We start from the raw sequence: 22,522 nt of genomic DNA, 5'->3' as shown, positions 1-22,522 counted from the left end.
GGACTTAAAAATGTCATGTTTAGTTTGGAAAAGCCTTGCAGGGGATCTTTGAGAGATGTTGGCAGTAGGTGGCAGGAGCCACCCTGGAAAAGGTTCTGTACTCAGGAGGATCAGGCATGTCTGGGATGGATGGGTGGACAGAAATGATGGTAATGCACAAATGAAGATGATTTGAAAGGTTTTTACTCCAAGCTCTGAGTAATAACCGGATGAGGAGAAGATCCCTAATGATGCACAGAGAGTAGTGAGGATGTATTTTAAAAGTCCTGGATGCTTTCTACAAGCTGAAGACAGTAGCTGGTGTGCAGATTTGGTTCTACAGCCAGGATCCAGACCAGCCACAGATGAGATGAGTTTTTCTTCTAAGTCCCCTTCAGCCTGAGTTAGAGGTCATATATCCCCATATATACCCCTCAGTGCCCTGACACCCATGGCCTGGAATACCATCTGAATGTAGATGTGGGTGGAGAACTGTGCTGTGTGACCTTTACTCTGCTGGTGGTGGAAGCAAGTAAATATTAGCTAATGTCATCAGCCTGGAAGAGATACCATCCCTATATATCAACTCCCCTACTCTTTGGACTTAGGAACATCTGAGGGGGGTATTTAGGATTGCCCCAACTGATCAGTACAGGCAGTTCTCTCTTTCAGTGCGGATCTTGTCAGCTGTCCGTCCCAGCCCAAGCAATGGGAGCACCACTGCTCCTCTTAGTCCTGACTCTATTCCCAGTTGCAGCTGCAGCAAGCCTGGAACCGTGAGATATCTCCTTTTGATTTCGGGGGCTTGGTGGAAGGGACTGTCATGAAAGGGTGGTGCTGAGGTGCTGCACTGTTCAGCATCACAGAGCTGAATGCTGGGGACCTTGTTCTCAGAGAGGCTGGGCAGAAGCAGGTCCTGCTGAGTCCCTCTGGAGTGCTGGGCATCCAGCACCACTCCAGGTGCAGCCCCTGGTGTTGGCTTGTGCTGATGCTGCACTGCACACACCACAAAGCTACAGAAGCCACAGAAGCTTTGCCTCTGTTCATCCTGTGCTGGTGGGGGTGAAATTTGGTGTAAGGGCTGAAGCTTTATGCCTCAGCCACTGAGTCTTTGGCTTCATTCCTCACACAGCCTAGCTCTGTGTACTTGCAATTGGGGTATCAAACACTGGGCAGTTGGGTCCTGGCTGTTGGCAAGGTGATGACAGAGAGATATCAGAAGCTCTCTAGTTCCACACTGGGCATATTCTTCCTTTCTGGTTTGGAAAAGGAGCTGTGCTAAACTTCCTTCACTGCAGTCCTCCAGACATTTCTCACCCTTGGTCTACCTCTTCATGAAAGCAGCAGAGATTGATTCTGGCCTGCCCACTTCAGCCTCTGAATTGTTTTTGAACATGTACTGCTCTCTTCTAGTCACTATATGGTGGTGTTCCCTGCTGTCATTCACCATTCCCAAGAGGAGAAGCTCTATATTCACTTCAGCTCCCTAACTGAGGATGTCCACCTGGCTATCACCTTGCAGGCAACAACCCAGAATCACACACTCGTGGAACTAGATTTGGAGAAGCCAGGCACTTTTCAGTGTATCACCTTCCAGGTGAGTGTACATGTGGCTACTGATTTGACCGATGCTTTCACCTTCACTTCAGAGAAGAAGACAGCACTTCTCTGGTTACACTGTCCTTTTTCTACCCATAGGTTGCAAGCAGGTTAAGTATATTTCCCTACCAGTATCAGGCAAAATACAGCAGTGTCCTGAAGTCTAGGAAAGTAGGGAATCTTTCCTGTGTAGAAAAAAATCTGTACTTTCAATGTATATGATCACATTTCATCCCACTTAAAGCCTAGTGGTAAACATTTGCTTTCAGTTTACTCAGTGTTATGTCCCTAAAGTTGCTTGTATATCACAGTGAAAGTCCATGCATTGGGATTACATTGGGATGCATTGGGATTACATCCTCGTTTCCTCAGGAGCCTGCCCCTCCAGCTCCAAGAAGACCATTCTGCTTTAAAACTGCATCTATATTGCCAGATGTAGTTGCAGTCTGCACAGACATTGAGCTTACTTTAATTTAAATGTGATGGTGCTGAACCCACAACAAACTGAATTTCACATAGTGCAGTCTGGGTATTTCTTGAGTGGCTTGAATTCCTGTTGTTGCAACTGTGCTGCTGTAGTTACCTTAACTAGACACACTGACTACAGAACCTTCAGTTACGTTTCTGGAGAGCCATGGAGATGTGTCTGGTGCTGAGGCTCTACAAACTGCCCCTCTCTTCCTCAGCACTGTACAAAGTCACTGTGCCTATGCCCTGATTGTTCTTCAGATTCAGCAGAACTCAAGGAGGGGCTGTAGTCACTTTTGGGTTTTTCCTTCACTTTTGGAAAGTCAAGGAAGTCTGCTGTTAGCTAAAAAAAACAACCCCCAAAAACTTTTCTTCTGGTAAACTCAGTCTTTCTGATACTGAGATGTCCCGTGTTGTTCTGATCAGTATCTCATCTCCCATTACTGCAGATCTGAGTTCGCTATGATTTTATTTGGTTCCATAAAATTATCACATTCATGTGAAGTGGCAGAATGTCATGACAGTTGGTTCACTCTTAGGTTCATGAACAAGAGGCAGACAGTGACTGCTTCTTCTCCCTATAATGACAAGTGGATTACAGACAAAGTCATACAGTGGAATTTGAACTCTGAAGTTTTGGGGATTTTTTAACAATAAGATGATGTCTCACATTTTGGATAAGATCCAAAGTCTCTGATGAATTTGTTTTCCATTTCCTTGTGCCAATCAATCTAGGTGCCAGAGTTCAGGTTCATTCCCAGGAAAAGAGATGATTCCACACCACAGGTAAGATCTCTCTTTTGGCTGCCTCTCCTCTTAGAAATTAGAGGGCTTCAGCCTCTCTTGTGTCTGAGCCATGGTAATGCTGTTGATGCAGGGTGGGAAAAGTAGTAAAGAGGAAAAAGAAATGTGAAAAGAGGCAAACAACAAGGAGAAAGGCAGAGAAAAGAGAATGAGGAAGCTAGGGAGCACAGAGAATACTATTTCTGGGGAAAGGAGAGAGATAAATCAAAGGCGGGGAAGGGAGGAGAGGGAAGTTGGAGATTTTGGTAGGACAGGTGACTCTGTTTCTCCTTCAAGCTCTTTGTAGTCTCAGGTAGTTTGTTTGTTGTCTTTTTTTTTTAACCTGACAGCCAGAGGAGGTGGCTTTTCTGCATGTCCTGATCCACAGCAGGGACAATGTACTCTTTGAGGGTCACAAGAAAGTTCTGGTCAGGCCCCAGAAGAATGTAATTCTGATAGAGACAGACAAGGGCTTATACAAACCTGGAGAAACAGGTAAGGCAAGAAGGTGGCATGTGGAAATGGGGACGGAAGGGTCAAGGTAGCTGCCACACCTGGAGAGAAGACATCACCAAGTGCAGCAAGTTAAGCTTGTTGGAGATGGAAGAAAGTAGATCTCTATTATCGGGTGTTTCCAGGAACACTTTGAGTCAGGATGTTCCCCTCCAAGATGTGCTACACCAATTCCCAGCCTACTGCTCCTGGGTATTGTTTTATGGAAATATCTCTAGTGAGACCTGAAAGGAAAGCCAGGGCTCTCCGGGGCACTGGACAACCTCTTGTTTTTCGAAGACTGTTGTTAATATTTGAGTAAAGTCTAGAGCAGCAGTTTCAAGCTGTAGAATTACAGAGTTACTCCACAGTCTTCACAATATGAAGGGACTGCAGACAGACCCCACTGCAGACAACCCCACAGTTTACCTCAACATTGTAATCTTTACAGGTAAAGGCAGTGAGTTTCTACAGCCTTCAGCTGCACATAAGCCTCCCAAAGTCCTCTGGGGTGGGCTGTTTGGGAAAAGATCTAGATACTTCTGAAGTAAACAGAGAGACATGAATACTGGAACACAGAAAAGTAGAAGCAGATTTGTGCAAGGACATGTTGGAGCCAGAATGCTTTACTATGCTTTTCTTTATATCTACAGTGAAATTTCGAATTGTGAACTTTGATGAGGACCTTAAGGTCATTAAAAATGAGGTGAGTGTCACCTTGTGCTTTTCTAGAAGTAGGAGCTTCAGCATGAGACATATTGAGAGGCTCATGAAAGAGACATCTCCCTTCATGCCTGTTAAACCATAAGAACAAATTATCTTTGGAGGAAACCACTCATCCACTGATCCCTCGGAGAAAGACTGCAGTGTAAGCTGGCACGAAGGGAGGAGAAGACCTAGTGTGGGGTCTGGATGGGGCAGAATGTTCTGATCAAGGGCCCATGTCAGGCAGAGTTATTTATACTGGTTCACATGGATAGTGTTTTGCAGTGTACAAAACTGAGTTTGTGTTTCTTTTGTTTTTACAGTATCCCCAGATATGGCTTCAGGTAAGTGACAAAGAACTGATAAAAGGGTAATGTCTGTCTCTTCTACTATGCCCTTTCACTCCTGGACAGACTTATGCCACAAATGTAACTTCATAAGGTTATGGTTATGGTTGAGGTTCAGCTGAACGCTTTTCTACCTGGTTAGCCTGGGTTCTTCATTCAAACCAGTACCTCTGTAACGCATATAGCTGAGATAGAGGCAGGGCAGTAATGAACATTTGCTCAACAAGGATGAGTGCTCAAACAGATGCAGCACAGCTGCTTCTCCTTCCCATGGTGTTATGATGCTACCACTTCCCAGTAGCTTTACTGTTCTTGGCAGCCTTTGCAATTCATATATTCATTAAAATGATACTGGAGGGAAGTGAAGGAGCCTTTCTTAGTTATCTGGAGTCCATTCTACTGGGTCAAGGGTAAGCCCTTGTAGTGCCTTCTTGTGCCTGTGTATGGCTCCCAATGGGACTTGGTGGGTCTGTGTGTCCTTTCCCAAACAGGATCCTGAACACAACCGTATTGCTGAGTGGCTGAATGTAAAGTCAAGTCATGGCATTGTGGATCTATCCTTTCCCCTGGCCTCAGAAGCATCCCTTGGGGAGTATACCATCTCAGTGCAACAAGACATGGCTCAGAAAACCTTCCGTGTTGAAGAATATGGTGAGACTTGGACAATAGAGGTGAGGGAAAAGCAGTGTGGGTAGCTAAGGAGAGAGCAGGGTGATGCAGCTGTGTTCATCAGACCTTTCACCCTGGGAGGGCAACAGACTGAGGACAAAGATGGGTCTGTGTGCACATCTCATTTTGGGCTGCATAGGGTAAAAAGGAGAGGCTGTGGGCTGGCAACTAGTTCTACCTGCATCTGGGCCCTGTGATGAGCACATTTTGCTGCTCATTGTCACCCTTTTCTAGGCTGGGTTTACTATCCACACCAGTCAGCTGCTATAATAGAAAGTGGAATCATGTCTTGGTTTCATTCAGTTGCAGTGGTAAGTAAACAGACAAAACCCTGTGCCATTTTAAATGTTTATGCTTGACTGAGCTGGAGTAAAAAGCTGTCCCATGTGCAATTGTAGCAGCAAATACAGGGTTGTGTGGCTGAAGGGAGTAACTCCTATTGCAGCGTGGTGATGAATAACTGAGGACATTGCTGTCTTTCCTCTCATCTGGACCACAACTATAAAAGAACTTACAGTCAGTGTCCATACTCAATATTGTTTTTTTCCTCTATCTTTATTTTCCTCTCTTCAATGCAGTGCTGAAAAAATTTGAAATAAAGATTGAGCACCCTCCATTTGTCACTACAGCAGATGAGGAATTTCAGCTGAAGATCTGTGGCAAGTGAGTACATGATACCACAAAGCTCTCCAGGCTCCACTTCCCCTGATGAGCATGGGAGGTGTCCTGGTTTAATATTTCTGATGAAGCAGACAGTCTTCAGCTGAATGTTTCTACCCTTTGACACAGGTATACCTATGGGAAGCCTGTTCAAGGGAAAATAGATATTACTCTTATGACACTCTCCCAGGCCTTAGAAGACAACATACCAGATTCTACTGACATGAAGAAGCAAAACAGCTGGGTAGGTGAACAAATACCAGAGTGGAAAGTATTACATGCTGGAAATGTGTGTCTGTCCCCTTAACCTGCCTTGATGCACCTCTGATAGCCACCAACCTATTTAGTCTGGTGTCTTCCTATTTGCTAGACATTGATTCCTGTTTCTGCGACTCTGTTTCCTGAATTAATGCTCTAGCTGCTCATATCTGACTTGGTGCTTCAGGAGAAGGTGTAAACTATGCGAAGTAATGATGCCTGGGACTTTTTACAAGGGTCTGTATCATGTATTGTATGCAATCTGACTGCTGGCCTATTCAGCCCTGTGATCACTCCTACCAGTAAATACGCTTATCAGAGGCATCAGATGGTCTGTGACTCAATGCTTTGTTTCTTGCTGTATCCATGCACAGCTTGTTAGTGGTCTGGTCTATGGACTGTGTCCATTTCTGGTTATGGTTTCTGCTCATCTGTGCTCATTATAGGTTTGTGGTTAAGCTCCTCCACACTTGATTTTTCCTGTGGGTTTCAGATACAGCTCTTCTGCCTTGAAAGTCACAAGAAAATATTTCTAAATATCAGACCAGCCAGCAACAAGCCAGAATGTAAAAATCTAACTGGATCTCTGTGTCTTTTAAAATGCATTCCAGCTGGAGTGCTGTACAGTCTTAGCTGTGCAAAACACCAACTGAATGCCAGCTCCACATGGCATGTAAGAGGCCCTGAAAGGTTCTGTGAAGCACTTAAGAAGCATGACTAGAAACACTGGCTGTACCCTTCATTCTTGGCAAAGCTCTTGCAATATTTAGCTGACAGGATGTCCTTGTTTAATATGCCATATCACAGAGATGGTCATGACTGGAAAGCCACATTGTCAGGTTTTATTCATCAGGGCCATATAGTTTCAGGGAGACCTTTAGATCATGTAATGACACTCGAGCTCTTTCAGCTGTGGGATTTGGGCTGAATCCAATCTCCTGACTTTGTCTGTGACATAATTAACCCTTGTGTGATTTGCCTGAAGTACTTTTTTCTGCTGCTTTTTTGATGACTGTTTAATCCAAACATGTTGATTTTCTTTTCTGGCTAAGGTATCCATGATGGGTTTCTTCAGGCAAGACTTGTGAGCTTCCATCTGTTCCAAAAATATTTAGAAATACTTATTTGTGACTGCCTGCCATCTATGGAACTGTTCATCTTCCTCCACACCACGCTCTTTCTCTCTGTTATTCTCTCTCTCTGCAGACAAACAAGAATGGCTGTGCTACTTTTGTAGTGAAGACAGAAGTTCTGGAAATAAATGAAGCTGACCAATTCATAATTGCAGTAGGAAAAATGGTGGAAAATGGAACAGGTACTGGAGAATATGTGAAATATTCTCTTCCTCGCAAGCAACTTCTTTGGTTTTGGCCTTCCTGTGGCAGTGGAATTCCTTTTGAAAAAATAACCTGAGGGTTCCCAAATCTTCTGTCATGGTAATGGTCTCTATTCTAGTACCTTTTCCATCTGTTATTACCAGGTTTCCTAATCCTCCCCACCATTCATTTCTCTTAGAAGGTATGTAACTTTTTAGTGATTGCCTGGGTCAACAAGGTGTTCCTCAGCCAGTCTCACAGTGCTGGACTGTTTATAACTAAACAGTCATCTAGTTTTCCTTTATCTTCAATAAACATAAATTAATACTTTAAATACCTAAAGGGTATGATGCATGTCATGAAGCACAGAGCCAAGAAAGGCTGAGGGAATCATATCCTAGAAGAATGTATTTTCTCTCCTAAATTTAGAGGTTGTAGATGCTGTAGGTAGTGTTGAAGTGTGCTTTTGTCTTCGTCTTCTTCCCTAAGAGCACTACTTGGGATTTAACAGATTTTTCATCTCTCCATACAGGAGCACATTCTATGGAATCAGTTCTAATTCCTGTTGCGACAGTAATGAAATCTATAGAGTTTATCAACCTCCATCCATTCTACAAACGTGGTCTACCATACTCAGGGAAGGTAACACAAACAGATCCCTTCTCTACTGAGAATGCATCATAGATATAACCTTTTGTAGGTAAAAAGCAACAATCTCCAGGAAAGTAAATGCTGCTCTGCTGGCACTTAGCAAGTAGGAGCGAAGCCTTCCCTAGAAGCAATTTCTGATCCCTATCCCAACCTACTATATTCCCTGCACTGGAATTTTGGGGCCAGCTGCAGTTTCTGGTGGCTTCTCCAAGACTAGCTCCTGAAACTACTCTGTGCGTATGGAGGTGGTGTCAACAGGCACATACCTTTCCCTTTGGACAAATGCTCATGGCAACTTTGCATATCAGTTCACTGGCATTCATTTCTGACCCAAGTATCCTGGGTGATGCTAGGGCGATACTGCTGTCCTGGGGCTAGAAGAACCTTCAGCTGGGCCAGTACTGCTGACCCCAGCATGCAGGACAAGGAACAGCAAGTTAAGTTGCTGTAGACAAGAGTCTTTCTGATGATCAAGGATCCTGCAGCATTGTCCAAGAAGCAGCTCAGGATCTGAGGAATCCCTCTCAGATTCCCCAGTATAGGTGTCTCATTTGCCTGTATTACCATTTATTTCTGTGCTGGTTTTGGCTGGGGTAGGATTAATTGTCTTTGTAGTGGCTAGAATGGGGCTAGTTTTGGATCTGTGCTGAACACGGGGTTGATAGCATAGAGATGTTTTTGTTATTGTTGAGCAGGCCTTACACAGAGCCAAGGCCTTTTCTGCTTTTTGTACTACCACACTGGCAAGGAAGTTGGAAGTGCATGGGAGGCTGGAAGGAGACACAGCTGGGAGAGGTGACCCAAACTGACCAAAGGGATATTGCAGACCATATGACATCATGCTCAGTATATAAAGTGGGAGAAAGAAGGAGTAAAGGAGGATGCTTGGAGAGGTGGTGTTTGTCCTCCTGAGTAATCATTATGTGTGAGGGGGCCCTGCTCTCCTGGAGATGGTTGAACACCTGCCTGCTTGTGGGAAGCAGTGAACGAATTCTTTATTTTTCTTTGTTTGTGTGCACAGCTTTTGCTTTCTTTATTAAACTGTCTTTATCTCAACTCACAAGCTTTTACCCTTTCAGTTCTCTCTCCCTGATAACGCTGATGGGGGAGAGAGTGAGCAGCTGCCTGGGGCTTGGCTGCTAACTGGGGTTAAACCATGGCAATTTCCAGTACTGAAGAGCAGCAAATTGTTAGTTTTGTGTATTTATTGGATTTTTATCTGGATCCTTCCAACCTGTCTGAAAGCTAGAAGGGCTGAGGAAGCCCAGTGATAGAAGCAATTAATATTAAGCCCTGTCAGTGCCTCAGAGTGTGGCATAACAGGGTATTAACTTCCTCCCCTTCTCTATAGATGTTTTGCTCCAGTGGCAATTCTCCCCTCAGAAATGAAACCGTCTACCTAAAGGTTGATGTCAACGATGAGAAGACATATCTGTCACTCCTCACAGATGAGAAAGGGGAAGCTCACTTCTCACTGGATACCACCAGCTGGAACAGCACGCTGGTTGCGCTGACGGTGAGTATCAGCCACTGAAAATCTTTTTTGTCTCCCATCACCTTCCTTTGACTCCACTAAGTGGAATTATTCTGGTTAACAGAATAATTCAGAGGAAATCTCCCCTTTCTCCACTCTGGGACATGTTGGAGGTGGCTCTGCAGAACTGGCAGTTGATACATCTCTCTGTTGAACTCCATATTTAGCAGCTGCCCTTGGTCTGCAGCAGCAGCATGTCCAGGCTCAGCTTGGCAGGTAGCTGCTCTTTTAATACCAGATCTTGAAGCACTTGGCTTCTTCTCCTTACAGTTTCTGATCCTCCACCTGGAGCTTGTTGTTCTCAGACTGACAGCATACCCATCTTCCCACTACCTGCATTTCTGCAGCTGATGTGGGATTCATGCCCAAGTAGTATGATCTCCTAGTGCCATCCATTTCTCAGACACTGCAATTATTGTTCCAAATCTTTTTCCCTGAGACCCCAGTCTATCCAGGATGAGGTTCCCTAATTTTGGTTAGGAAGGATTTGGTGATCAGAGGTTTTGTAATCTAAAATATGGTGTGACTCTTGGGGATGGTCATGTGCAGGGCTAGGAGCTGGACTTGATGATCCTTGTGGATCCATTCCAACTCATCATATTCTGTGATTCTGTGAAAATGTAGCTTTCTGTCCTCAGGGAACATGAGGATAGGATCTAGTTCTTGTTACTAGGCTCACGGCCATTGTCCACAAAGCCTTATGTTATCTGCAGAGAAGTAGAGCTTCACCATAAAAAGGCTCTTTTAGTGCTTGGGCTTCAGGATATCTGACCAGAAAGACAAACTGAAAACAGGGGAGCTGTGCTGGGGTTTAAATCTCGTGTGGGATGTGTCCCCATGAAAAGATAAAGGAGGAAAAATCAGATTGTGGTCAAATCTACTAGACTTAATTTTTACTAAGACTTTGTAAGAGAAAGTCTCGGACTTTAAAATGATACTTAAACAAAATATCATTCTAAGAATACAGGTATGTGGTCTGCCATCAGCTTAGGTGATAACAGTGTTCCAGTAGGCATAAAAGTTCCTTTGCATCGCTCGATAATAATTGCCAACTCATATTTTTGTGCTTGGAAGGGTACCTACATCCTTGAAAATCATGATAAGCAAGATTCTTCTGAAAGCTACACAGGACTTGAGGATAGCTTACACTGGCTGAAACCTTTCTACTCTGAGAGCAACAGTTTCCTTGAGATCAAGGCCAAGAATGATGTGATGCCCTGTGATCAAGAGCAGGAAGTGCAAGTGGATTATATACTTGACCGGAATAAACTCAGATCTGAAGATGACCACATTGATTTCTACTATTTGGTGAGCACAGAAAACAGCTGATTCTCAGGGCAAGATTATGCTTACTGGCATTTTTCCCTTTTCACACAGCACAGATATACTCAAAGGAAAGGTTAAGCTACTCCAAGACCAGTGTAAGTCAGTTTGTGAGTTCTGTCCTGACCAATCCTCCACCTACTTTCCAGTTCCTGAACCTATTCCTAGCCCCCAGCTGCTTTGCTTTGTTATCAGTGCCTTGACCTAAGCTTGGGTGATAGATGCCTACCATTCACCCTACTTTTTCCTGAGTTCACATGGGTTGCAGTGGAGGACCAGTCTGGTTTCTGCCTAGCAGGTATGACCCAGACATCCATCAGTGTCTGGAGCAATCTGTCTGTGAACTGAGGCAATCTCTGGGACAGCTGACATCCCCTGGCCTGTGTATTTACAGGACAAGGCTTGAAAGGCCCTTGTGCAGGGTCTTGATGCACACCAGCGGTATGTAATAATGTTGTAATGAAGTCCACTTCCGAGAAGCTGAGTCCAAAGCAAGAGTATGACTACAGCCTAGCTGAGAGGTTATGAGTATCTTGGTTACTGAACTGTACTAATTCATACAATCAAAAAGTACTCTATCCTAGTAATGAAAACATCAGCGTTCACTGGGTCTTAAGAGTAGCTGCTCTTAGCTTCAGAAATACCTCTGGCTTTGCAAGCAGCCGTGCCTTCTCATTGCCTAACCAATTTCTCTCAAGTCCTACACGGCTATACTATAACCATCTCTGCTGCAGAGCTCTTGAAGTCATGACCTGCCAGAGGAACTTCTGTGGCAACATCTGTCAGACTTTATTCTCTCTTCTTTTGTTCTTTTCACACTCTTCTCATGCTCTCAGAATTCAGACTCTTGAATGATGCTTCTCTTTGCTCTTCAGGTGATAGCAAAAGGCAAGATCCTTTTCAGCAGAGAGAAGAAGGTGCCAATTACCCAGCATGAGAGTGAGTAAAAGCATGTGAAGTGCCTCATAACACCCCCCAGAAAACTGACTGCTCTCTAGTGACTATATCTGCAGATGTTATTCTTATCCTCAGGTGGGAAATATTGGACTGAGTTCTTAGTGGTGGTTCACATCATTAGACCAACACAATCTCTTCTCAGTTCGGTGTCTTTCTAGCAACTGTCCTCCTCCTGTCTAATGACTTTGCTGCTAGTTTTTACCTTAGGAAAAGATGTGAGTCAAATAAATGGCTGGCATCCTGGGTTTATTGTTAATCTGTGACAGTGTCTATGTGGGGTGTTACCTCCTCTTTTGATTCTTAATGTGTATCCTACCCCAATGAGCTGACTGAATTGGATGTTTTCCCTCCCTTCCTTGTTGCTATCTTGTGCAGATTTGCAGGGCTCCTTCTCATTGCCTCTGACTATTGGCAATGACTTCCTGCCTGACATCAAGCTTCTAGTGTACGCGGTCTTCTCAGATGGAGAGGTGGTGGCTGATGTGGAACAGTTTGAACTAGAAAAGTGCTTTAGGCACAAGGTGAGTAGAAATCACGCAAGGAGTGTGACAGCATCATTGGCGTACTCTGGTCTGCTGTGGCTCCTGGTCCTGTTTTGTCCTAATCCAAATGGTGTAAAGTGGGTATACGCAAAAACAGATGCCCAGTATTTTTGGCTGGGAGACAACAGGCAACCTCCTTCTTCCCTGAATTCCTAGTCCTGCTCTCCACAACGACTGGCAAACTTTGCTCAAGGAGTAAACCAGGTCCCCTTGAACTCTATTTTCTCCTCCTATTCCTTATTACTGACTTGGGAACACAATGTTGCCCATGTTCTCCCTAACACAGAAGAGAAGCCTGTCGGCTTAGCTCTCTCTGGTGGTTTTGGATCAGAGTGTAGTGGATGCGTGGTGGTAGAGGAATTCTGGCTAGGGCTGTGTGCACTGCAGCCTGTTTAAACTTCCCAATGGATTTTTAGGTGGGCCTCTCTTAGCATCTCATCCCCCTTCCCTACCTTATTCTCTGTCTTTGCTAACCAGACATATAAAAGTCACAGGGTCCCACTCTCCAGTGCTAAGCCCTCAGACCTATCCTCTTTTGCAGGTGGCACTGGAATTCTCACATAAGGAGGAAGTCCCGGGATCAAAAATTGGACTGAACATCAAGGCTGCTCCAGGGTCCTTGTGCTCTGTTCGAGCTGTTGACAAAAGCGTCCTCCTGAAGAATAACTCTACCCTAACAGCAGACAGCGTGAGTGCAGCCAACCATCACCAATCCCTTAATGCCTGCCTGTCTTCTGTCTCCATGCATGGGCAGGAGGAAGCCCATAGTACGTCCAGGACATTGCTGCAGTGCTAGGTGGCTGCCCTGCCATTCCCCCTCTTTGGCCTCTTTTGAGCAGTTATGTGATGATCATGTTCCTCATCCATCCGCCCTGCACTCTGGGCCTCTGCCTGAAGAGTGGTGGATGCTACATGGCATTGCAGGGGTAGGCAGGGAGAACAGCTTTGAAGAGATGCTGGTGCTTTCCACTTGTCTCTCTGTTCTTCCATCTTGCACCAGTCAGTGGGGCTAAGCCTTTGAAATGGAACTTTGGCCCAGGAAGGTCCTTCTATCCCTCTATCCCACTGCCCCAACCATTGCTGAATTGACATGTGACAGATCAAGCTCAGGACCTAAATAGATAGAGGCAGCACACAATGGCTGGTGAAAAGTGGTCAGGATTTTGCCAACAACCAGGTGCATTTGGAGAATCTAGCACAAATGCTGCAAAAATTGAAAATCCTAACATAATTCCACAATGTATACCAGAGATAATAAAACAGGTATATGCCTCATGCGAAGTTGTAAGTTAAATTATGAAACTCCAGACTGTTACAAAGAAGCCTCACCAAATCCAGGGGGATGTGCTGCACTTGTAAATAGGGCCTACAGTGTGATCTGGTGTTCCATTTTATAGGGATGCTGTTCTTGAGCATTTGCATCATCTACTTAACAGGTCTGTGAAGTAGTAATCTTTAAATATGTAAGTCAGATGTGCTAACACCTTGTGCTCAGACTGAATCGTGCATTTTTATCCTAATTTTGCACCCTAGAGTTGAAAGGCAGACTAAAAGCTACTTGTCTACATCCACTCCTTGGGTATATGTCCTTTAGTATATATTATCATATATATATATCTCCACTCCTTTATATTGTCCTTTAGTATAAACTGGGCCAGTGTCAACTTCCTCAACTGCAAAGCTTTACAAAATGTAGTAGAGGGCTACAGTCCAAATATTTGACCCATACACATGCTTGTTGACCAGCTCCTTTTGAAGACCTCTGTTTCTCCATTGCAGTTGTATAATGAGATCTTTGAAGACAGTTTCACAATTGGAGGACGAGGGTTCCCTTATCGCTTGGAAGACTTTGAGGGATACCCTTGTCTGCCCCAGCAGCCCAGCCCCCACAAAAAGGCTCGGATGGGTGCACCGTGGTACCAAAGTGAGGCTGATGTCTTTAATCTGTTTAAGGTTAGTGTGTACACTGCCTCTAAACTCTTCTTGAGCTAGTGATTTCCAATATTCTATCCTGAATGCCTACAAGAATTTGCTTTTAGCAAACTTCAGCTGCCCCGACTTTCATTGCTACAAGTCATCTGTTGCTTGTTTTTCAGTGTAGCCAGCACTCATTTGGGGACTATGGGGAAAGATGAGTAAGCATAGTGCAAACCACCTGATTAAAGAAAGACAGCATAAAAATGAACAAATTTAGTTTAGGCTACCATAACTACAAAGGGGGAGTTGCAAGAACATAGCAGTAATACCTGAGCACCTCACTGTATTTTGACTGATCACCATTTGGCTACTATTTTATTTACAAACTACTTTACTCTGTGTTTCACTGAGTCTCTTCTTAGTTATCCTCAAAGCAGTTTTAATAAAAAGAAGTCTTCCACAATTTGGCTTTATAGCTACTTTATTGAGGCAAACAACAAAATAAACTAATCTGCTAACAATCATGATAGTCAGAAAAGTGTTAAGATGTCTGCTAACTGAAATCCAAGAAGTGCTGCTTCTGACAGAACACTTTTTAAAAAAAATATATACAAGTAGAAGCACCTCAAAACAGCAGAAGAGGGTAACAACACACTGAAAACAACCCAACATGTAGTCTGACTTGCATGGGCTTCTCAAGCTGACAGAACTCTACCTTAAAAATACAGACCCTGGTCCTCTCAAAAGGCCTATTGCTGTGCTGTCTACTAGATGCTTACTCCTAGACTGTGTCTCATTGTTAGGGTTAGGCATATGTAGTACAGAACTAGTTGAAATTTACTGGCATGAGAAGTAATAATTAGTCCCAGTATTCCTCAGAAAGCTGGTTTCCATTCCTCATGCTGTGGTCAGAGTCTGAGCCTGTAAATTTATGGATATAAACAAGCAGCATTTAAAAGTGTTTCAGCTGTCACCAGCCCCTGTATGATATCTATGATCATGAGATAGTTTCAACATTCCTTGTTCCCTTTTATTTATCACTGATTTACTCTCTTTACTATTTTCCCAGAAATTGCGCATGAAAATAGTAACCAATACTAGAATCAAGAAACCAGTTTCCTGTGTGCGACCAGACTTTGAGAAAAAGACACTTGTTATGAAAAATCATATTGTTGGTAAGGAACAGATATGTCCATCTCCTTGTCTAAAGGAGCTCTCCTCTCCCAGTTCTGGCCAGCCTGCTGCTGAGACAACTGACTTTCATCCTGCTGTATTTCTTGTTTGTGTATGAGAACAACAAAGCCTGTGTCCATTTCAATGGACCTGATTTATAAATCACATATAAAAGCTCAAATCTCCGTGCTTTATTGGTGCCCCTGTTTTCAGTGTTTCTCATATAAAATGTAGTGTGCTCTCCACCAGCAGTTTCACATATTATTTAAGAGTGTGACTCCATTTTAGCATGCTGTCTCCCCCTGGATCCAGACCAAATTTGAATCTGTCAGATTGAGTCTCAGGCTAAACTCCATCCAGCTCTGTCTCCCTAAAGCTGTGTTCCCCAAAGATATGCACAGTGTGTCATGTTCTCATTGAAACACCAACCCTGTCCACTCTTGTTCTGTCACAAAGCATTTGTGGTTTGTGTTAGATTGCCTGTAAATGAAGAACTAATTTCAACTGTAGGTGTATATATGTTGTTTCCTGAGGTGCCACTTGCTTTCTAGCTGACAATCTTGCTGCCCATGCTGATTCTGAACCTCACTCTGATGACAAGAAGAAGCCAAAACCACGGACGCTTTTCCCAGAGACCTGGATTTGGGATTTGGTCTCTGTTGGGTTGGTAACAGCCTCTATCTGCCTTCCCCAGAGACATTCCTGGAGTATTCTGACTGCTTCTAATCAAGTTCTCCTCTTCTGCTTCCTGCTGTAGGGGCAGTGGGCAAGCATCTCTCCAAGTTGCTGTACCTGATACCATCACGGAATGGAATGCCAACACCTTCTGTGTTGGTGATACCGGCTTTGGTTTCTCGCCTCTGACCACTCTTAGGGTCTTCCAGCCTTTCTTTGTGGATCTGTCACTACCATACTCTGTGATCCAAGGAGAGACTTTCAGCCTAAAAGCCACTGTCTTTAACTACCTCAAGGACTGTATGCAGGTGAGTTCCTCCAAATGAGTTCCCCCAATTACATGGCCTCTGTTGGAACAAAAACTTGAGCTCAAAGGCAAGCTATGATGTTCTCTGGAGCCCTAGATACTGGCCATAAAGCACTCACATTTTGTGACATTTTGTACTACACTCCTTTGTGTAGTACCTGTTACTAAAACTATTCCAACTAAAACTATTCCAATGTCTTCTTGTACATCCAACCATACTCAGATCCGCACCACCCTCACAGAGACTCCAGAACTAAAGGTGGATGCCTGTCCAAGCTGCCAGTTCACCAGCTGCCTCTGTGCCAATGAAGCAAAAACCTTTGTGTGGAATGTGACAGCCACCAGGCTGGGTGAGGTTGGGCAAAGGGATGTGTGGCAGCCGGTGGGAGGAGGGGTGGAATTTGCCTGTGTCTGCATGTCTGGACCTAATGCTTATGCATACAACTGTCTGCTTCAAGCGCTCAGCAATGTGCCCCTGTGCTCTCTGCAGGCAAAGTGAATGTCAGTGTAAGCAGCGTGGCAGAAGATTCACAGAATCTGTGTGGTAACACAATTGTTGTCACACCTTTGCAAGGAGGGAGAGACACAGTGATAAAACCTCTGCTTGTGAAGGTTAGTCACATCTCAGGGTGGAGAATCCCTGGAGACAGTGGTTTGTCCCCTGGGGCAGTTGGCAAGATGCTAAGAGGAAGTTTAGCCTCTTCTTTTTGGAAAGCAGAAAAACTTGCTAAGACATGGTGACTTCCTTTCTTGTCTTTCTCCATCTGCAGCCAGGAGGGGTCCTACAAGAGAAGACCCAAAATGCCTTTCTCTGCCCTTCAGGTAGGGGACAAAAATCTCTAACTGCTATTTATCATGAGAGCAGGATGGAAGGGACAGGGCTACTGCAAATCTCAAAGGTGGGGCAAATTTGTTGGAGAAGAAGCACTGGTGGTACCATCCCTGCCTGGGATAACAACCACTGTAATTTGTCCATGTCTTTCTTTTACCTGGCAAAGTTTCCTGTATTGAGGCATTTGTTTGCAAGTCTTGGCTGCTGTGACTCAAAGTCACTTTAAGCCTCACCTAGGTCTCCTTGGATGTTACCCTTGTGTGTGATGCTTCTTCCCTGGGATAAATTTATGGGTTCTGCCTTCCTCAGATAACACCGTCTCTGAAGAGTTCTCACTGCCTCTGCCTGCAGAAGTGCTGGAGGGATCTGGCCGAGCCACTTTCTCTGTGATTGGTGAGAAAGGCTTTCCCTGATCTTGGGTCCCCAGTGAGAAAATCTTGCACAATGCTTTGGCCTTACTGATCCCTCGACCCCACTCCTCATGAGATTATCTGTAATGGGTGTGATGTTGGCCTCAGAAATGGGGATCAAGTAATCTTTTCCATATTTATTCCTCCCATATGGAATGATTCTAGGTGATCCCCAAGTGGCTGGAGGAGAAGGCACAAAATGGGGTATCGCCTCTGACTTCCGTCACTGCCATCCACCTAAGTGAACCAAAACCATCCCTGCAGATTTCCACCTAGTTTACCTGTGTAATTCCTTTCCCTCCTTGGTACCCACTAGGGAATGACAGCTCTCTTCACCTTTCTTTGGACCCCCTCAAGCTTCATGTTCCCTTCCTCTTTCCAGAACCATGGTGTCTTCCCTTTCTGTTCTTGTCTAGTCTGTGAGAGGTCACCATAAATCTCAATCATATCCGTTCAGTTAGGAACTGGCTCTTTTCTAGGATCCCAGTAGAGTTTGGAGAAGGCAGCAGTCCTTTCGTTTCATACTGCTTAATGTCTGTGCTTTTCCTTTCTCCTGTGTCTCCACTTCAAATGTAAGGTGACATCATGGGTCCAGCACTTCAAAATTTAGACCAACTGCTAAGCATGCCCTTTGGCTGTGGTGAACAGAATATGGTTCTGTTTGCACCAAACATCTTCATACTCCAGTACCTGAATAAGACTAAACAACTGAATGCAGAAATTAAAGATAAAGCACTGAAATTCCTGACAACAGGTAAACATTGTCCTCCTTCCTTTTGCTGCAAAATGAAGCTTTTATAAATCAAGATTATTGGGCACAGGTCTGGTGGGAAGGTGAAGGGCAGGAATGGGAGCACTGCCAGAGCTGTTACAAAGGAAGGTATTGCAGAGAAAAAGGAAAAATATCTCATGGAAAGAAAAGTGTGTTTCTGAAGAAAGCAGGATTTCTGTCTCTGCTGTAATTGAACTGCTAAGTCTGCTTTTTTGAGAAGGGTGTGGGTAATTAATGATTTCCATCATTATGTGATGCATGTTTATTCCCTTATCAGTCCAAGGCTGACAGAAGTACCTTGTGGAAACAGGGCATCAGCTGCTATTACATGGAATAACGAGTGGCCTTTCGGAATTGATAGGATTTCACTAGCTTAGTGTTTTCCCATGTTTTAGGACACATATTTTAGGGGCGTGTCAATCCTGTCCAGTATAATCTGAATTTAATATAGTGCCAGTGTCTGTGTCTCATGTTGTAACGTGTCTCACATTTCAGCCTGCCAGTCTACTTATCTTGTTATGCTGCAAGCTCAGCAGCTCCCCTGGATAGGATCTGAATCCCTTTATCTCCCCCTTTCTCTCTTCTACTATGAGCATGTACTGATATCTGGGAGAGGGGGACCTACCCAAGAGAACAGTGGCAGCAGAGAGGCAAAGCAGGGGGTAAACAATGCGGCCATGGAGAGGGTGTAGGGAGAACAAACAGATGCAGACAGCATCCTGGCCTCAGAGCTTAAAGGCATGGCCTTGTTGCTTCCTGTACGTCCCATTAAAAGTGTTTTCTGGAGTCCCAAGAGGGCTAAAGGAAGTGCTGAAAAACAAATAGCCTTTCATTTTGGTCCCCTCTAGGAAACGCCTTCCTCCCCAATCCTACTGCTCTTTTTATTCACAGCAAGGGCCTGTGAGGGCTCATTGGAGCATGGGGAGACATGAGGTAGCTGAGCATGTCACCATTCTGTAAAACATCAGGGAAGATACCCACAGTACTTGTTCATAGCAGCTCCAGTAGTGTAGAGCAGCTGTATGGCACAGTTCAGTGCTGTGCAACTGCTTCTTGTCATGCTGTTGCTGTGGGATGCACGGGCAATTGTGGGGTGGTGGTGTGCTTGCCTCAATGTCTGTGACAGTAGGACCTGGTGAAGTCTCTTGTTGTGAAGCCATCTTCCCAAAGAAAGGATACAGTCTGAGATGCTAAAGGTCCTCACAGTGAGAGTGACATCCTGGCACCTGTTGTCATAGGTTACCAGCGTCAGCTGCTCTACAAACATGACGATGGCTCCTACAGCGCCTTTGGGAAAGGCGATGACCAAGGCAACACGTGGTGAGTGACCAGAGCTGCTACTGTCATCATAAACCTATTGTCCTTGCTGGTTCATCTTCTGGCTGTGACATGGGATTTCTCTGTGCTCTGCTTACAGGCTGACAGCTTTTGTAGCCAGGTCCTTTGGACAAGCCAGCTCTTACATTTACATTGATAAGGATCACGTGCACAGTGCTCTGCTCTGGCTGCAGAAGCACCAGCTGCCCAGTGGCTGCTTTGAGAGTGTGGGGAAGCTCTTCAACAATGACTTGAAGGTATGGCTGCCAGACGTGGGAGTGAGAGTGAGAGCAGGAGGAACACAATGTGAGGCATGGGGTTGCTTCCCCCAGGCTCTTCCACTATGCACAGTAGCACAAAGCAATGTCCCTATGGCCTAGCACAGCCAAGGCATCTTCCCAGAACAGAATGAAAAAGCATGGCCTAAACCAGCAGGCATTTCCTCTGTGTGAGGTTTTAACCTCTGCTAGTCTTTCTTCATTTTTACTCTAGCCAAAAGACAACACAGCTAATTGTGCGAAGGCACTTCAAGGGCACAGGCAGAAGTATTTTTATATTTTAATGCTTCTCTAGAATACCCTGGCTGGATTCTCCCTCTTCTCATGCCTTACAATGCACAATACTCTACGTGCTCTAATATGGGATTCTCTGAAGACACAGTTGTCTCTCTGTCACCCAAAAAGTATGACTTCTCCTGGATTATGGCATCCCCCAAATGATCCTGCAGTGTAGCTGGGAATGCACAAAACTCCTGGTGAACATGTCCCAATACTTAGGTACTGAACAATGCGTATGCAGCATGGCAGTACTTGGGTTCATTGCATTTGTGAGTAATCCAGACTGGTCAGATTACAAAATTGCCCATATTAAATACAAGGCAGGCTTATGAAAGAAAACAGGCTGCCACTTTGGGAAAGCAAAGGGTTATGCTTTTTTTCTTAAAATATGGGTGCAGTGCAAAATAAAACCAGAGTCTACATGTAGACTGTTCATCCTTGTCTGGCTTTCATTAATTTTGCAGCTTGAGCTTTCCATTTGAACTTTTTGGAATAGGCTTTGCACCCTGCCCACCTTACGTTTCAAAGTTTTTGCTATTCAGTGTGAACGATGCTTCTTAGCATCTTAGCCCAATTTCCCCCTCTTATTTTAGACTTAGTCTTGTCTCATGTCTGAGGATGCAAACAGAACTTCCACAAGAATTAATGTTCTCTGATGTGAAAAGAGGCTCCTGAAAGCCTGTTTAACACATATTAACCTGTAGCTTCTCATAGTCAGCTGAACTATAGGTAAACTTGCATAACTTCTTGTGTGCAAATCCTGCACACTTTGTTCAAGTGTACAGTTGTAACATATTTATTTTTAATAAAATATATTGCTTAACAGTTTGCTTCATGCCCTTGTTTGAGAAGGGATGCCTAGGCTGTATCACAACGCAGCTCTGAGACTGCTCTTAACACCAGACCTTCATGATATTCAGCAAGTGTCCTTGTTTCCTGTCCGAGAATGCCCAGAAGCATGCTGCTGTACTCCCTCAAATAGGTCATCCATAGGCAGTTTCAGTGGCTATACAATGACAGGCAAGCAGTTGTTGGGTTTCTACTTCTCTGGTGATTATCTCTGTGCTTGCAGGGTGGTGTGGACGATACAATCTCATTAACAGCCTATATCGCTGCTGCACTGGTGGAACTCCATCTGGAGAAAAATGTAAGTCACATCTGAACTCTTGCAGGGATTGGGAGCCTGCTCCACCATTCATTCCTTCCCCAGCCGGTGGCTTCAGGGAGAACTCAGCTTGAGGTGCTGAAAGGTTCTCTCGTTCCCACCTTTATACACAGTAAGCTCAATGGGAAATTTTGAACTCGGCAAGGAGTTCTTAATATAAATGGCCTGATTTGCAGCAAAGCAGAAGACTTACTTTTCCCAGCTGATCTCAGGGGAAACGATTGTCTCTGAAAATGACAAAGGGCTTGGGGAAAGGCAATAGTGTTCATTAAACTAAAAAACTAAAGGAAAAAAAAAGGCCCCCTTTCAGGTATGCATTGCCCTCCCCCCCTCAAATAAAAGCAGTGATCTACAAGATAAGTATAGACTGTTCTAGCAAAAAAGAACTGATATTCCAGGTGTAATGGTACAGTTCTAAAAACAACATCATACCCCTTCAGGGTCCAAGACCTACAGCATGCAGGTTTGATGACTCTGATGCAGTGTGTTACCAGATGCTTCCTACAGCTGGATTCTCCAGTATATTAGCAATCCCCTATCCCAGTGATGTGTCCAGTCACACCTTTGCTTTTGACTCATAGTGAGTGATATTTTGTCCACTCTACTTCATGTTCCACAGCCCTGAGATAGATCCTAGCAATAAAGTATATGTATCTGGGATAGGTGTTCACAACAATGTTTAGTTTGGTCAGAGGAAATTCACTTGGTTTGGGCTCCTTTTTCAGGACACCGTGTTGGATAATGCCTTACATTGTCTTAAGAATGTAACACTTGATGAGACAAGCCTTTATGTCAAGGCTTTGATGGCTTATGTCTTCACGCTGAGTAAGGACATGGAGATGAGAGAGCAGCTTCTGGATATGCTGGAGACGGAAACGGGTAGGTTGTTGCTGTTGAGAAGAGTTTTAGTCCTAGCAATAACAACTGTGTTTAAGTTCTGATATCTGTAGCATTTAATTGCAGTAGTCTGGGAAATTTACGTATTCTGAAACAGGTTTTTGTGTCAGAAAATCATAATGTATTGAAGCTGTGAGAGCCTCGATTTTTCTCAGACCCATGAAACAATTTCTAATCAAAAGCAACAGAGGTGATCCATGCTTAATTTGTGTGGTCA

The 22,522-nt window shown here is 44.4% G+C and overlaps 1 protein-coding gene across 3 annotated transcripts in view; it reads left to right on the top strand.

Moving 5' to 3' along the window:
• Positions 1–567: 567 nt before the first annotated feature.
• Positions 568–22,522, top strand: part of LOC113960576 (alpha-2-macroglobulin-like protein 1) — a 29,268-nt gene continuing 7,313 nt past the window's right edge. For 2 of the 3 annotated variants that reach the window (XM_027631102.1, XM_027631018.1), the window contains exons 1-29: positions 568–755; positions 1,393–1,576; positions 2,782–2,832; positions 3,180–3,324; positions 3,975–4,027; positions 4,350–4,370; positions 4,865–5,024; positions 5,621–5,705; positions 5,832–5,946; positions 7,167–7,275; positions 7,809–7,918; positions 9,279–9,443; positions 10,536–10,769; positions 11,660–11,723; positions 12,117–12,262; positions 12,825–12,971; positions 14,063–14,236; positions 15,270–15,375; positions 15,907–16,036; positions 16,131–16,356; positions 16,579–16,705; positions 16,846–16,967; positions 17,126–17,177; positions 17,497–17,580; positions 18,175–18,351; positions 19,608–19,689; positions 19,787–19,943; positions 21,316–21,390; positions 22,134–22,287. In XM_027631102.1, the coding sequence (XP_027486903.1) occupies positions 688–755; positions 1,393–1,576; positions 2,782–2,832; positions 3,180–3,324; positions 3,975–4,027; positions 4,350–4,370; positions 4,865–5,024; positions 5,621–5,705; positions 5,832–5,946; positions 7,167–7,275; positions 7,809–7,918; positions 9,279–9,443; positions 10,536–10,769; positions 11,660–11,723; positions 12,117–12,262; positions 12,825–12,971; positions 14,063–14,236; positions 15,270–15,375; positions 15,907–16,036; positions 16,131–16,356; positions 16,579–16,705; positions 16,846–16,967; positions 17,126–17,177; positions 17,497–17,580; positions 18,175–18,351; positions 19,608–19,689; positions 19,787–19,943; positions 21,316–21,390; positions 22,134–22,287 (3,523 nt within the window). In that variant the 5' untranslated portion in view covers positions 568–687. The remainder of the gene's footprint in view (positions 756–1,392; positions 1,577–2,781; positions 2,833–3,179; positions 3,325–3,974; positions 4,028–4,349; positions 4,371–4,864; positions 5,025–5,620; positions 5,706–5,831; positions 5,947–7,166; positions 7,276–7,808; positions 7,919–9,278; positions 9,444–10,535; positions 10,770–11,659; positions 11,724–12,116; positions 12,263–12,824; positions 12,972–14,062; positions 14,237–15,269; positions 15,376–15,906; positions 16,037–16,130; positions 16,357–16,578; positions 16,706–16,845; positions 16,968–17,125; positions 17,178–17,496; positions 17,581–18,174; positions 18,352–19,607; positions 19,690–19,786; positions 19,944–21,315; positions 21,391–22,133; positions 22,288–22,522) is intronic. The other variant, XM_027631173.1, reaches the window with a different exon arrangement.

The sequence above is a fragment of the Corapipo altera genome, unplaced genomic scaffold (genome assembly GCF_003945725.1).
Source record: "Corapipo altera isolate COAL_440 unplaced genomic scaffold, ASM394572v1 0, whole genome shotgun sequence".
NCBI classification, from domain to species: domain Eukaryota; kingdom Metazoa; phylum Chordata; class Aves; order Passeriformes; family Pipridae; genus Corapipo; species Corapipo altera.
Note: the sequence above shows the minus strand (reverse complement) of the source record. Positions and strands in the feature narration are given on the sequence as shown.